General features: G+C 43.4%; 1 protein-coding gene across 4 annotated transcripts in view; it reads right to left on the bottom strand.

Moving 5' to 3' along the window:
• Positions 1-306: 306 nt before the first annotated feature.
• Positions 307-16,127, bottom strand: part of AKAP10 (A-kinase anchoring protein 10) — an 80,199-nt gene continuing 64,378 nt past the window's right edge. For 3 of the 4 annotated variants that reach the window (XM_084861428.1, XM_084861430.1, XM_084861429.1), the window contains one exon: positions 307-8,110. In XM_084861428.1, the coding sequence (XP_084717554.1) occupies positions 8,105-8,110 (6 nt within the window). In that variant the 3' untranslated portion in view covers positions 307-8,104. The remainder of the gene's footprint in view (positions 8,111-16,127) is intronic. The other variant, XR_014792946.1, reaches the window with a different exon arrangement.

Raw genomic sequence — 16,127 nt, 5'->3', positions numbered from 1 at the left:
CCTCAGGCAGACTGTGGGAAGGGCACTTTGAATTGTGGGCACTGTCTGAGCAAAGGCATGGGCTGTGAAGTGTAAACGGCCCCGAGGAAAGAGTGGGGAGAAGTGCAGTTTAAGGTCCAGTGGCCCAAGATCTAGGACGCTAGGTCAGTCAGGGCTGTAAATGTAAACCAGGAATTTGGACTTGATTTAGCAGGCAATAGGGAGCCTGTTAATGATAGGTGATCTTATATTTAAGGCAAAGGAAAAAAAAAAATTAAGGTACTGACCTGAGTAAAAGTTTAGGGATGTTGACAAAATAGTCAGATGTCTATTTATAATATCTAATTTATTCAGTTATACATGCATGTTTAAAATAACATCATATACAATACAGTAATACAAAATATTGCTTTTCCCCTCCATTCACATTTCAAGTAAAAATTTTATTCCAACTCTCTACATGCATCCTGGGTGTCAATGTCTTCATCATTACCTAGAGCCACGGCCCTGCAGCGTCTCCCTCACTGGTCTCAGCTGTCTGGGAGGCAGCGTTTAAAACACTCGGACGGCAGAGTCATCGGGAAGTCTGATCCGCACCGTGACGCTAGGACAGCCCGCCCCAGCTTACCGTGGAGGGGCATGTGTGTGATCCTCACAACAAGCTCGCTTATTGCTTTTGAAATTGCTCTTTAAAAGGCCGGTGTACAAAACTTACAATAGCGAGGGAATACCCCCTGGAATAGTTACCAAATTTCTTACCTCCCTCCTTTAAGTCGCCCGTAGGAGGAGCTGCTGACCGTGCCCAGGCTAAGGAAGAGGAGAGACGGAGGTAGAGCAGTTGAGGAGGAGTGCGCCTGGGGACAGTGTGTCTGCGAGTGAAGTGCGTTTTGGGGACAGAAAAGGAAGGAGCTCTGGGTCGGTTTCTTGGGGTGAGAAGGAAGGGATGACGAAAGGTGGGTGTGGACAAGGACTTGGAGAACGACAATGAAGGGTGTCCTGTAGCCAAGCAGGTGGTGGAGACAGTGGCCCAGGGAGCGATGGAGGAGGGAGCAAGAATCCAGCCACTGGCCAGGAGTGGGTGGCCCCGGACAATGCTGGTCTGGCTGGGGAGGAGTGGCCACCCATGTCAGGACGGGGAAGAAATTCCACTCTTGAGGGAAAAGGTCCATGCAGATGTCCTGGGGAAAGACTGTGGGTTACAAAACGGGGGCCGGTCCACCTAGACTTTGCAGGCCCCCTGCCTCCCAACAGGTTCCTTGCTCCCTTCCATAACGGGAAGCTGACAAGGTGTCATTATTTGCTTTCTAGACGGCAAGGAGAGCAGCAGAGTGTATGTCCTGGTCTGCTGCTGTATCCGCAACAAGTAGAACGGGCACAAAACAGGCCTCAGGAAACGTGCTGAAGAAGGAAAGAAGAGGGAAATTGAAGAGGAAAGAGAGGAAGGTGGAGGTGCCGGCAGCCTAAGTGAGGGACTTACAAAGGACAGCAGGAAGAGACAGAAGGAAAGGCATGGCCAGGACCTCAGAGGGCAATGGCACCAAGGCCCTGGAGGACACACTGGAAGGAAACGGACCAAAAGGTGCCGCTGGAACCTGGGTGTGATCCCAACAGCCTCAGGTCTCAGCCAGGAGGAGCGTGTCGCCCGCACCGTCTCCAGCAAAGGCACTGGGGCTGGGGAGCCGAAGTCGGTGGGGCCAGGACTGGCCTCTGTGGTCTCGGACCTGTGCGCTGACTGAGACAGTGAGGTGTGTGGGTGCTCTGGGCTTTGATAAATATCTGAATACTAATAAAGGATTTATGTGCTTGTTTGAGTGGATCATGAGTAATAGGTCCTCAATTATATTTCTGAAAAGCATGGGCTTTCCCCATAAAAAGGAATGAAAATATTCACTTCCCAATCTTGAGACTTTAAGGCAGTGATTCTCAAGTGTGGTCTCCGCAGCAACAGGGGCGGCATCTGGGAATCTGTTAAAAATTCAAAGTCTCAGGCTCCACCCCAGACCTACTAAGTCCCACTAAAACCCTGGGGGCGAACAAGGTCTCAAGGGAACCCTGATACACGTAAAAGTTTCAGAATGACTTTACGGTAATGGATGAGATGTGTTTAATTTGTATGTATGTGTGTGTGGAAAGAGCATACACGTTATTTCTTGAAGTTAAATACACTGGGGAAACATTGGTTAATAATATTATATAGGTTTCAAGTGTGTAATTTCATGCGACATCATCTGTATACTGCATTGTGTGCTTACCACTGAGAGCCAAGCCTTCCGTCAACATATATGTGACCCCTTTTCCCTTTACATAGGTACTCACTTAGAAACTTTGGTCTTAAGAGAGGATTTTATGAATTTGACCCTAAAGCCAAGGGAAATAAAAGCAAAAATAAATTAATGGGGCTATTTCAAACAAAAAAGCTTCTGCACAGCAAAAGAAACCATCAAAAAACAAAAAGACAGTTGAACAAATGGGAGAAGATATTTGCAAACAGCTCCAACAGGGGGTTAATATCTAAAACATATAAAGAACTCAACTCCACATCAAAAAGACAAATAATCCAATTACAAATGGGCAGAGGACCTGAACAGACACTTCTCCCAAGAAGACATACAAGTAGTCAACAGATATATGAAAAGATGATCAACTTCACTATTAGGGAAATGCAAATCAAAACTACAACGAGATACATCTGTTAGAATGGCCATCATCAACAAGACAAGGAGAGGATGTTGGTGGGAACGTAAACTGGTACAGACACCATGGAAAATAGTATGGAGGTTCCTCAAAAAATTAAAATTGGAGTTACCATGACTCAGCAACCTCTCTTCTGGGTATTTCCTGAAAAACTTGAAAACATTTATTCTTAAAGATACATTCAACCCTACGTTCACTGCATTATTCATGGTGGCCAGGGCATGGAAACAACCAAGTGCCCTGCGACAGAGGACTGGGAAGGAAGGTGTGGTACGATACACAATGGAACACTGCTCAGCCGTAAGAAAAGACGAAATACTGCCATTGTGACAACATGGAGGGACCTAGAGAATATCATGCAAAGCAAGTAAGTCGGACAAAGTCAAGAACCATATGATTTCACTCATGTGAGATACACAACTAAAAGCAACAAATGAATAAGACAAACAAAAAGTCAAAGACACAGACAAAGTATGGTGTTACCAGAAGGAAAGGGGGATGTGTTTAATTTTAAAGCCACAGCCCCTACATTTTTCTTAAGCACTGATATCTGCTGTACTAGTCTTTGTGAGCACCAACCAGTAGCAAAGGAGAGCAGCCAACAGCTGGCGATAGAGCAGTGGGGAGGAGGGCAGTCTTGCCGCCAGACTTGATGCCTGGCTGAGACCTTGGAGAAATGCCGTTACCCCTTAAGCCTCAGCCTCCTCACTTACAACACAGGAAAAGTGCTGTTTAATATTGTCACACGGGTCAGGTGAGACGGTTATCATTGCCATCAGCAAAGTGCAGCTCAGGAGCCCATTCCAAATGGCATCAGCCTAATAGCTGCTAGACTTCCCCAAGGACAGCTTTGTGTCACAGGCAGAGACTAACTCACAGTTCTTCTATTTGTAGTTCCTAAGAATTCACAAGTCCCCTACCCTGCACAGCCCCGGGGCCTCCTCTAAGCCTTACCCTGTGCAGAGAGACTTGCTATCACTCGGCCTCAGAGAGCAAGGTGTCACCTTTGACTATCAACACCACTGAGCATCTCGTCTTGCAGTGAGCAAACGAAGTGGCACAGCAATGGGTCCTGAGGGGCCCTGGAAGGCAGGTGCTGAAAAAGGGTGAGGTCAGAGGTCACGGGAGCTTGGAGACCTTTAAGGAGTGGAAAACCTATGACTTCCAGTGGGACTTTGAAAGGACAGGCTATTAAACAGGCTTCAAGAGGTCATTTTGAGTAAAAAATACCAGCCCACATTTCTTATGGAACTTCCAACTTTTCTCTCCTCCTCAGTAGAAGGGAAGCTCATTTTACTCCTTCCTGTGTTCTTGTACCGATGCCTGCACTTAGGAGACATAACCTACTTCCGCGGTGGGTGGCATGTGGGCCTCTTACTGCGATGCAGGCGAAGGCCCGCTTAGAATCACTCAGGGGTGAGCCCAAAGGTACATTCCAGGCAGGAACCTTGGCACTTGCTCCTTGGCAAATCCTGGCTCCCTGCAAGCTGAACTTGAGCCCACTCTTTCTAGGCATCGTGCCCACCCCCCGGGGCCCAGCCTGTGCTCCTGTAGGTGCCCGGTGGTCCGGGGGGGGGGGGGGGGGAGGAAGAGAAGGGACTAGGGGGGATGCACTATCGCCCTGAGGCAGGGGCTTGTTTATTCCAGGTGAGCTCCAACACCCTTCCTGGGCCTGACTAGGTGGTTCGATGTTTGCACCAAATTACGAAGGCGGAAGCACCACACTGTGTGACAGGCAAGCAGACAGCTTCTGCCTCTGAACAAAAATGCCCCCAGACCTTTGCTGCCACTGGTGCCTCCAATGCCCTGCCCCGAAGCCACAGTACCAAACTTCCTATTGGGAGCCAACCCAGTCCTGCCTGCGCAGAGGCCTGAGCGCCGCGGTGCGTGATCACAGTGACTGTCAGTGGGTCTAGTTGTAACCTTGAAGGGTTCTGCTGGGATTTACGGCCACTCAGCCAATGGCCAGAGACTGTGATCAGCATTTACAAATGTTCTAATTATTGCCCTCCACCATTTTAAGTTTGTATCAGTTACTCATTAATAGAAATGCCCTGTATTTTGGGGGGCTTATTACAGTTGCTAAAAGTAGCGATGGTTTGTCCTTCAGGATGCTGGGAAATACCAAAGGCCTGAGTGCTAATGGGAACTATCCCACAACAGGGCAAGGACTGGCCCTTATCCTGGGCAGGGAACTTGTCCCTGAAAAAGAGGGAGCATCTTTCGGGTCCATTAGCTTAGGATTCCATTTGGAGAGAATACAGAGTGACTGATTGACTAAGGAAGAATTCTCCAGAGTTCAGTGGTACCCGGCACACACAACCATCGGTTATTAGAGCAGCCCGGGAGCATTTTACGAAGGGCCTTTTGAGTGCACACAACAAAAGCTCACTTTGCACTGATTTCAAAAAGCCAAATCCATTCTCAGACTGCCTGAGGGTTAATGGCCTCCACAGCAAGGCTCTCCGGCTGGACGTGGACCCCAGCAGGTCCTCAGGGCTACCAGGGCAGCTGCTTTCTCAGACCGCTTTCTCGCTGTGTGTCTACTTCTAAACCTCTCTGCCTGTCCATGAAGTGCTGGCTAAAGTGTCCTCACTTTTTTTTTTTTTTTTTTTTTTTTTTTTCAAAGTCTGGTATCACTTATTCCCCCTGCAAAATTCTTAAGATAAAGAATTTTGGACCAGGAGTTCAACCCTGTCCAGCTGACTGCTGTGTGGGAGAGGGGAGGTCCGTACTCCTGTGAAGAGTGAGGGCACGGTCCAGGTGAGCCAGGCACGCACCCCAAACAAAGTCATCAGAGTGAGGCCAGCCACTTCAGGTGCTCAGCTATCAGTACTGAACTGAAACAGCAAAAAGTGTGTTAACTTTCTTCAATTCAGTGACCTTCCCCTCCAAATCCCTACTGAACTAGCCAAAGTTTCAGTTCAGTAAACTACTTACATTTCATAAAGCATTACTGAATACTGAAGCCAAGTAGAAAGCTACAAAGTGTTGCTTCCTGTTTATTGCTCTTCACTGGGATCATATCTGCTTCTTACTTTTATCAAATCTCTCAGGAGTAATAAGGAGAGATTAAGTTGCAAAGCCATCACTTTCTTACTATTTTCCTAACAATTTGCATTGATCTCAACAACGTAAGGATGGATATTTAACTAATTCTTTGAACTTATAAAAACCTTTCCAGGGAATTACATTTTTTTTTTTTTTTTAAATCCTCAACAAGAATATTTTTCCATTGATTTTTAGAGAGTGGAGGGGAGAGGGAAAGACAGAGAAATATCGATGTAATAGAAACACATAGATTGGTTGTCTCCTGCACAATCCCTGACCAGGGCCTGGGCCGGGGAGGAGCCTACAACCCAGGTACACACCCTTGACAGGACTCGAACCTGGGACCCTTCAGTCAGCAGGCTGATGCTCTACCCACTGAGCCAAACTGGCTAGGGTGGGAATCACATTTTGTGGGCACACTGCACATATTCTGGAACACAGTGGGTAATCAAAATAAGTACAAGGATCTACTTTAGATCACATATTAAATATGGCAAATGTTTCAGGTCACATTCTGCTTCTGTCCCATGGCAGGTGGGGCAGACAAAGTAATCAAGTCTCAAACTTACTATTCTTCCTAGAAGAACCCTATAACTACTAACATCCCTAGCTCAGAGGCACAAAACATACACAAAGAACTGATCAGATGATATCTTAATGAAAAGCACTAATTTAAATAGCCTAGAGCTTCACAGAAACTGTTATTCCAAAACATGCAGAGGCAGCAAGAGTCACCCAAAACGACTTTATCCTATGACCTTTATGTTGCTTTTCTTTGACTTAAAGATTGAAGCAAAGTGAAATGGATGGAAATATTTTGTTAAAGAAAATGAGTTAGTCACAGAACATACACCTCATAAAACATTAGGTCTAAGTCCAGTAGTGGCTCATGTTCTGGGTTTTTGTAAAGCGAATGGAAATATTTGGAAGAATCTACAATTTTAATAGAAGAGCTATAAATGCCCTGAAAGCAGAAAGTTGACACAATTTTAAATATAATTCAGATATATATTTAAAATCAAACACAATTAAATAGAATATGGTTTAAGTACATGAATACTTCAGCTCTAGAAGAATAACAGAGGTGGTACACAGTACCAAAAACTTACACATAGCCTCTTGCTTCTTCTGTTGATGAAACAGTGTGTCTCTCTCTATACAATCAAATATTGCAGTGGAATAAATTCTCTATTCATTCAAGACTTTCTCAAGGACAGAGGTGATTAATAATTATATATATTTATATATTTATATATATATATGTCTGTGTTGTGGTTTTTTTGCAAAGTTTAAGCACAAGCAGTCACACCTAAGAACACTCTTTCCCCTCAAACAGTCTCACGCCAGCGGAGTGTGTTCACCAATGTGGCAGCCCATCAGCAGACCCAGGGGCCGACGGAGCAGAAGTGCAGCGAGGCGTCCTCTCACAGTCCTAGAGAAGGCAGAGAGGCCGCCCGCTGCATGCTTTCCGCTCAGAGCAAAGGAAGGGGAGGCAATTAAAGTGAGTACTTTTCCTCCCCCGGACCCTGCCCTCTCACTTTCTTAATAAACATTGCTCAAGGTACGACAGGGGGAATCTGGAGTGACCGTTGTGATGTGTTCTGAAGGGAAGTTAGATGACCTGGAGCATGAACTCCAGCGGAGCAAGTCCTGATGCTTGTAGCACAAGAGATTCGCCCTTTGGTTAGCAGGTGAGAGACCAGCTGTAAGTATACTGCATCTCAGGAGCCATTAAAATGTGAAAATTGGATACTGTCACCAAAAGGAAGAACAATGATGTCACTCGGACTTGACCTGTGACATATCAGCTTCCTTCCAAACCAATACCTCTGTGCAGGCAGACTACAGTGCGCCTCGCCCCGTGCCACGGGGAACAGGGTCTGAGCGCCGCACCGCCATCCCAGCTGCCCGGCTCTCTGAGGGGCTGACTCCCACTGGTGTCAAGAGGCCAAAGCAAAGCACCTCTGGTACCTCCTTTCCGATGCCATTAAGGGTGGGTGACCACTACAGACTGTGCATCAACTATCAGCTCTGCGCTTACCTGCCTGCCGCAGGAGTGGTCCCTGTCTATTCCAGTGGACTAAAACTCTCTCATAGATGGGTTATTGCCATAGAAAACTACTCATTTTCTAGTAATGTAAACAATACCACTTTGTCTCTTTATGACTTTCGCTGTGAACATCACGTGCAGCAAATACGTCTACGTGTCACTCTGCTTCTGGTGGAAGTCAGGATTGTCGGCCATTCTTGCTGGAACAACAGCTGAGACATCAGAGAAAAGAAACACAGAGCTCTGTTTTCACTGGCTGTGTTAAAAATCCAACCAAAGGAAAACGTCCTTATTTTTCAAAAGCAGATTTCCTTTATCTCAGGGACTGAGTCATAGCTGGAAAACAGAAAAAGAAAAAGGTCAGGTACACTTCAACCAGGGATACAGGATGCTAACAGACTAAGGAAGAGGGGAACCAACACTTAGGAATGTTTACTGTACACCAGTTCCGACCACGACCTGTGAGGTAAAACTCTCCTATTACCTTTACTTACAAATGTGTGAACGAGAGTTCAAAGAGGTTAAGTAACTCACCCTAAGGTTTCTATGGAACTAGGACTGGCACCCAGAATTGCTTTTATCTTTCCGTTTTGGCAATAGATATTAGAACAAAATATCTACTTTCTGACAGACTAATTCTGCCTCTAGGAATGAACTCAACAGCATACTCCTAAGAGAGGGCAAGGACCTGCATACACAGAAGGGAAGTTAGATGACCCGGAGCACGAACTCCAGCGGAGCAAGTCCTGATGCTTGTAGCACAAGAGATTCGCCCTTTGGTTAAGCAGGTGAGAGACCAGCTGTAAGTATACTGCATCTCAGGAGTCATTAAAATGTGAAAATTGGATACTGTCACCAAAAGGAAGGACAATGTCACTCGGACTTGTAAATGCTCATTAAGTGAAGGAACCACGATATGAAAGTCCAATGCCCTGGAAGAAAAATGACCGCACTTGTGAGGCAGAGTGCCTGCTTGCTCGCAGGACAGGGAGGAGCCAGACATCATGATCCGTGTTAATTGTGAGACGGGACTTTCACACAGGAAACGACTCAGTAATGCTCGTAAGGCAGTTTATGTTCAATGCCAAGTACTCTTTAGGCAAATGCAGATAGCAGATTCAAAGCAACACAGGATAGAGAGGACTTCTCACATTCATAAAAATCAGAATGAGGGGTAGAAGGGGATTTTATGAGATTTTTCTTGTCCAATTTCTCTGACCTACTTACTGGTGAGAAAAGAGACGGCAAAAGGTCACACATGTTGACTAAAAATGCGTTAAACTAGTATTGCTGGCCTCGTGTTTTTTTCACACCAGTACTCTGCTGATCCCCAGAGGACATGCAAGACAGACACCCTGGCTAGCCAAAGAGAAGGCCCAGCAAGCTTAAAAAAACCCCAAATACTGAAAAATATATGTGTATCTAAAAAATGAAAAGCACATGGTAATAAAATCTGAATATACCTCAGATGAAAAGCCTAATTTTATACATCTGCTTTCCAAAATCGTTTCTTTTTCTTTTTCTTTTTTTTTTTTCTTTTTTTTTTTTAATCCAGTGGAACCTCAGTTCTTGGTCTTAATTTGTTCCAGGCTGTTCGAGAAGTGATTTGTTCAAAAATCAAATCATTTCCCTCCCGTTAGAAATGTCAATTAATTCGTTCCAGGCCTCCAAACAATTCCCCATTTTAACCTTTCTTATATACAATAAAAGTCTAATGCACTATTTAATCTATAAACAAACACTCCATTTCCTAAATTTATAGCCTTAAAGGATCACTTCCAGCACTCATTCCAAGAGTCTTCCATGATTCAGCAGGTGCTTTCTTCTGTTGCTGTCACTGGCTACCTGCTTTTCATTTATCCAAATCAACAACAGGTTTTAAAATATATATATAGCCGGGACCAGTTTGGCTCAGTGGATAGAGCGTCGGCCTGCGGACTGAAAGGTCCCGGGTTCGATTCCGGTCAAAGGCATGTACCTTGGTTGCGGGCACATCCTCGGTAGGGGGTGTGCAAGAGGCAGCTGATCGATGATTCTCTCTCATCGATGTTTCTAACTCTCTATCCCTCTCTCTTCCTCTCTGTGAAAAATCAATAAAAAATAAAAATATATATATATATATTTGTGTGTGTGTATATATATATATATATATATATATATATATATATTTTATTGATTTCATAGAGAAAGGGAGAAGGAGAGTGAGATAGAAACATCAATGATGAGAGAGAATTACTGATCGGCTGCCTCCTGCACACCCCACACTGGGGATAGAGCCTACAACCTGGGCATGTGTCCTTGACTGGAATCGAACCTGGGACCCTTCAGTCTTTAGGTTGACGCTCTATCCTCTGAGTCAAACCAGCTAGGGCTCAACAAATTTTTATACCTCTTCATTTGCTTGTGATCATTGTTTCCTTCAAACCCTTAGCAACTTTAGCACTCTAGATGGCCTCTTTATGTTTTAACTAGAGACTCGGTGCATGAAATTCGTGAACTTGGGAGGGGGTGTGTCCCTCAGCCCAGCCTGCACCCTCTCCAATCTGGGACCCCTCAGGGGATTGTCCAACTGTTGATTTAGGCCAGATACCTGTTGGATAGGGGCTAAACTGGCAGTCGGATATCCCTTTCACAATCTGGGACTGCTGGCTCCCAACCGCTTGCCTGCCTCCCTGCCTAATTGCCCCTAACTGCTTCTGTCTGCCAGCCTGGTGACCTCCTAACTACTCCCCTGCAAGCCTGATCAACGCCTAACTGCTCCCCTGCTGGCCCAGTCACTCCCAACAGCCCCCAACTGCCCTCCCCTGCAGGCACAGTCACTCCCAACTGCCCTCCCCTGAAGGCCTGTTTGCCCCTAATTGCCCTCCCCTGCAGGCCCAGTTGCACCTAACTGCCCTCCCCTGTCAGCCTGTTCACCCCTAACTGCCCTCCCTGCCGGCCATCTGATGCGGGGGCATAATGGTCAATTTGCAATTACTTCTTCATTATATAGGAAATTGTGCTCATTTATCCAGCAACACCAACAACAAAAAACCCACAAAAATATTCACAGCACAATTTCCTGAGATGTTATGGTAAGCTGACTCATATTAGCACATTCTCTCTTTTGTTTGTGGCCTGAGACTTTCTGTCTTGCTGATGTATCAGCCAGAAAGGGTTGTCAGGTAGAAAACCAAGCTCTTTTGATAACTGAGACATTTTCCCCCCCACATGAACAACTTGGTTAGAATGCATTGTTCAAGATGTGAGATGTTAAAAAACGGAGGTTTGACTGTATTTTTATTGATTTTTAGAGAGAGAGATGAAGAGAGATGGAGGAAGAGAGAAACATTGATGTGAGTGAAACATTGATTGGCTGCCTCCTGCATGCCTCCCATTGGGATGGGGCCCAAAACCTGGGCATGTGCCCAATTGGGAATCCAGCCATCAACCTTTCAGTGCACAGGAAAATGCCAACCAACTGAGCCACACCTGCCCGGGTCCAAGATAGTTTCTAAAAGACATTTTCATATTCAAAACATTTGACCATCAACATAATGGGGAATCACAAAAACAACTACATTGCACTTCTTAATACACCTTTATCTTGCTCTCTGCTATTCTAGGTTTGACTGAGCCAATAACATTAAATATAGACAAAAATTATCAACCTCATGAAGAAAAGAAGAGAGTCTGTAAAACAGAATAGAGCTTTGGCAAGAATCAGCTCAGGAAAAAGAAAAATTAAACCAAGCTCTGTATATCAACTGTAATTGAAAAATTAATGTTAACAAAGTTAAATCAAGCTCTGCTAACGACAGTTCTTAGAGTGAAACGTTGGCTAGAAAGTTAACAAGGAAAAAGTGGTATTGGACCTAAATCTACATTCAAGCCCTCCAAACTACTGAGGGTTATATGGGATGTTATTTGAACATATTTAATGATTCTTAATTTTTGGTAATATAAATGATAGAGGAGTTTAATGACTTCACAAAAAATATGATGAGAAATTCTATCACATTAAGTTTTTGTGAATCAACTGAAGTTAGCGAAAGTAACTTATCGCTTGAACTGAGGTTGAACTGAGAATGTTTGGCTTGAAGAACAGAGTAGGAGGGGACTAAGTGGCTGTCCTCAATTTCTTAAAGGTTACTTGTGTGGTTCTTGTGGGCAAAGCCAGAACTAGCTGGTGAAGCTATAGAGAAACAGAGTATTACCTCCTGGCAAGTCAGAATTTCCTAACCACACCCATTCAATTCCCTCCTTCTTCAAACAGCACTACTAAAGCCCACACTAATCCAGGGAATGAAAACACTGACAGGAGAGGAAACAACAACAAAGCGCAGGAGCTGGAAGCAAGAGGAGTGGTAATGGAAAAGGGAACAATGCTGAGAAGCAGCCTATTTGCACGTGGAGCTCCTCATAGCCTGCGGGTTAGTGTCACCAGTACTTACCATGGTAAAGGGAGTAGGGTGGATACAAACATAGGGATTTCTTAAAAGCCTGTTTTTAGAAATTAACACTCTACAGCCATTCTACAATTCTGATCAGCACGAAAAACAACACAAGCAGAATAATCTGAGACTGCTTCTCTGAGCAGATTAAAATTTAGGGTCCTATATTAGGCATGACCAAGGACAAGCGTGCTATACTGAAAAGAGAGTGATTGGGGTGGGGGTGGGGGGAGCTGTAAATAATGAATACTGAGCCTTCTCTAGCTTTTTCCCACTTGGCTCCCAGAACATAACATTGGCAGTCTGATCTCTGTCCTCCAGGCAGGAGACTGGTACAGATTTCTCTGGGGAATATGATCAGTCCAACAATAAAGATCTTAGTTCCCGCCAAAACCGGTTTGGCTCAGTGGATAGAGCGTCACTGAAGGGTCCCAGATTCAATTCTGGTCAAGGGCATGTACCTTGATTGTAGCACAACCCCGGTAGGGGGTGTGCAGGAGGCGGCTGGTCGATGTTTCTGTCTCATCGATGTTTCTAGCTCTCTATCCCTCTCTCCCTTCCTCTCTGTAAAAAAAAAACCAATTAAAAATATATAATAATATATAAATAATATATTTATAATATATATATATATTTAATTTTTTTTAAAAGAACTTAGTTCCCGAAGGGAACCTGGGTAGTTTAAGTTTCACTTATTAAGAAGCTGCCAAATGGTTTTTCAAAGTAGCTGAAGCATTTTACATTCCCACCAGTTGTGTATTAAAGCTCAAATTACTTTACAACCTTGCAAACACACGTTACTGTCAGTCTTTTTAATTTTAGCCATTCTATTGGGTATGTAGCTGTATATCACTGTGCCTTTACTTTGCATTTCCCTATTGACTAATGATGTTGAGCTAGTTCTATGCATATGAATATTGGCCATCTGTATATCTGTGTGTAATGTCTGTTCATATCTTTTGACCATTAAAAAAAACATCAGATTGTTGCTCTTTTTAATGAGTTTAAGAGTACTTTATATTATTTTGGATATAATTTCTTTATCAGAAGGATATTTGCCAAATATCTGCTCCCAGTTCATAATTTGTCTTTTCATTTTCTTTACAATGTCTTTTAATGAGTAGTTTTTAGTTTCAATGAAATTCAGATTATCAGTTTTTCTATTTATGTCTCATGCTTCGTATGAACTAAGAAACTTTGCCTAACCTAAACCACAAAGATGTTCTCCTATAAGTTTTATTGTTTTAGTTCTTACATTTAGGTCTGTGATCCATTTGGGGTTGATTTCGTATATGCTATAAGGAACAAAACTCATTTTCTCCTCCAATCTCCAAATGTATATCTAGTTGTTTTTATACTATAAACTAAAAAGACAATATTTTCCTCATTGAATTACCGTGGTACATACAGGGCAAGAGTAGGCTTACAGTTGTTGGTATGGAAAATAATTCAATAATTAATAATAGTAATACAAAAATAAACTCTGTTTCGTGCACTCACAACTATAAACCTACTTTTGCCCCACCCTGTTTATAAAAAATCTATTGACTTCATAATTAGGGTCTGCTTCTGCACCCTATTTGTTCAACTATCTTTATGTTTACCCCTATGTAATATCACACCGCCTTGATCATGTAGCTTTACAATACGTGTAAAGCCAAGCGATGTTAGTCTTACAATTTTGTGCTATTTTTTCACAACTTTTTTTGTTGTTATTTTAGTTCATTTACATATCCTATAAATATTGTGATGATCCTGTCAATGTCTATTAAAAAAACCTGCCGGAACACTGAATCTATTAGTAATCCTATATAATAAAAGGCTAATATACAAATTGTTCCCTCGGGGGTTCAACCACTTACTATGATGTGTGCTGACCACCAGGGGGCGGCATGTAATGGTCAGCACATAACAGCCAGGGAAGGGAAGCCCTGGTCAACCCTGATCGCCGGCCAGGCCTAAGGACCCTACCTGTGCAAGAATTTCATGCACCAAGCCTCTAGTCTTGAATAATGTAAAACATAGTAACTATCCTATCTAATAAAAGAGTAATATGCAAATTGACTGTCACTCCAAGACACTGTCTACTAAATTTAATGTTATAAGTTTCTAAGAACTGCTCTAGCTGTATCCTCCAAATACTACTTTATTTTAATTCTAATTCAATAAAAATATTTTCCAACTTCTCTTTTAATTTCTTCTTTGACTAACGAGTTACCTTGTCCAAATATTTGGGGATTTTCCACATATCTTTCCATTAAAAAAAAATATATATATATATATTTTATTGATTTTTTACAGAGAGAAGGGAGAGGGATAGAGAGTTAGAAACATCGATCAGAGAGAAACATCGATCAGCTGCCTCCTGCACAACCCCTGCCCAGTAGGGACGTGCCTGCAACCAAGGTACATGCCCTTGACAGGATTCGAACCTGGGACCTTTGAGTCCGCAGGCTGACGCTCCATCCACTGAGCCAAACCAATCAGGGCTATCTTTCCATTTTTTATTTCCTGTTTAATTCCTTTATGGTCTGAGAACCGTACGATTTAAATCCTTTAAAACTCATTGAAACTTGTTTTACGAGCCAGAATATGGTATATTTTGGTAAATGTTCCATGTAATTGCCAAAAAGAATATGTGTTCTACTGTTGCTGGATACACTGTTTTACAAATGTCATTTAAGTCCTTGAGGAATTGACCTTTTTATCAGATAAACTAGAGGCCCGATGTACAAATTTGTGCAAGGGGCTCGGCCCTCGAGGCCCTGGCTGCCTTGTGGCCCCGTCCACTGGTCGTTTGGAAGGTCATTCTGCATTTTAGCTCTTTATTAACATAGGATGTCCTTTGTGCATGGTAATATTCCTTATTTTTTTGAAGTTTACTCTGACTTATAGTAACATAGCTATTATAGTTTACTTTAAAAAAAAAGTTTTTATTGATTTCAGAGAGAGGAAAGGAGAGGGAGAGAGAGAAACATCTATGTGAGAATGGAACATTGATCAGGTGCCTCCTGCACACCCTGTCAGGAACTGAACCACAACTTGTGCAAGTGTCCCTGACTGGGAACCAAACCAACAACCCCTCGGTGCATGGGACAATGCCAATCTACTGAAGCACATCGGACAGGGCTAGTGGGTTCTTATAGTATAGGTGGACCCTTGAATGATACTGGGAGGCAAGTGGCCACAACTGCTTGTAGCGCTGAAAACCAGCATATAACTTAAGCCAGCCTTTCACATACATGGATTCCCAACTGCCAACTGACTCTCACTGAATACTACAGGTATTTTTAAAAATATATATTTTATTGATTTTTTTTTTTTACAGAGAGGAAGGGAGGTAGATAGAAACATCGATGAGAGATAAGATCAGCCGCCTCCTGCACAGCTCCAACCGGGGATGTGCCTGCAACCAAGGTACATGCCCTTGACCGGAGAATCAAACCCGGGACCTTTCAGTCCGCAGGCTGATGCTCTATCCATTGAGCCAAACCGACTTTGCACTACAGGTATTTTTGTTTGTTTGTTTTTTTAAATCCTCACCCAAGGATATTCCTTCATTGATTTCTAGAGAGAGTGGAAGAGAGAGGGAAAAATAGAGAGAAATATAGATGTGAGAGAAACACATCAATTGGTTGCCTCCTGCACAAGCCCTGTCCAGAGCCCAGGCCGGGGAGGAGCCTGCAAGCAAGGTTTGAGTGGAATCAAACCCAGGACCTTTCGGTTCATAGGCTGATGCTCTATCCATTGAGCAAAATTGGCTAAAGCCCACACAGGTTTTTCAACTGCACGGAAAAACTGAACTGCAGTCAAAGGAAAAAATTTTATGTATAAGTAGACCTGTGCAATTCAAATCATGTTGTTCAGGAATGAACTGTATATAACTGGGTTTTGCCTTATCAATCTGATAATGTCTGTGT

The sequence above is a fragment of the Pipistrellus hanaki genome (genome assembly GCF_964339955.1).
Source record: "Pipistrellus hanaki genome assembly, chromosome: 16".
Taxonomy (NCBI): domain Eukaryota; kingdom Metazoa; phylum Chordata; class Mammalia; order Chiroptera; family Vespertilionidae; genus Pipistrellus; species Pipistrellus hanaki.
This window is presented reverse-complemented; position numbering and strand designations above follow the sequence as displayed.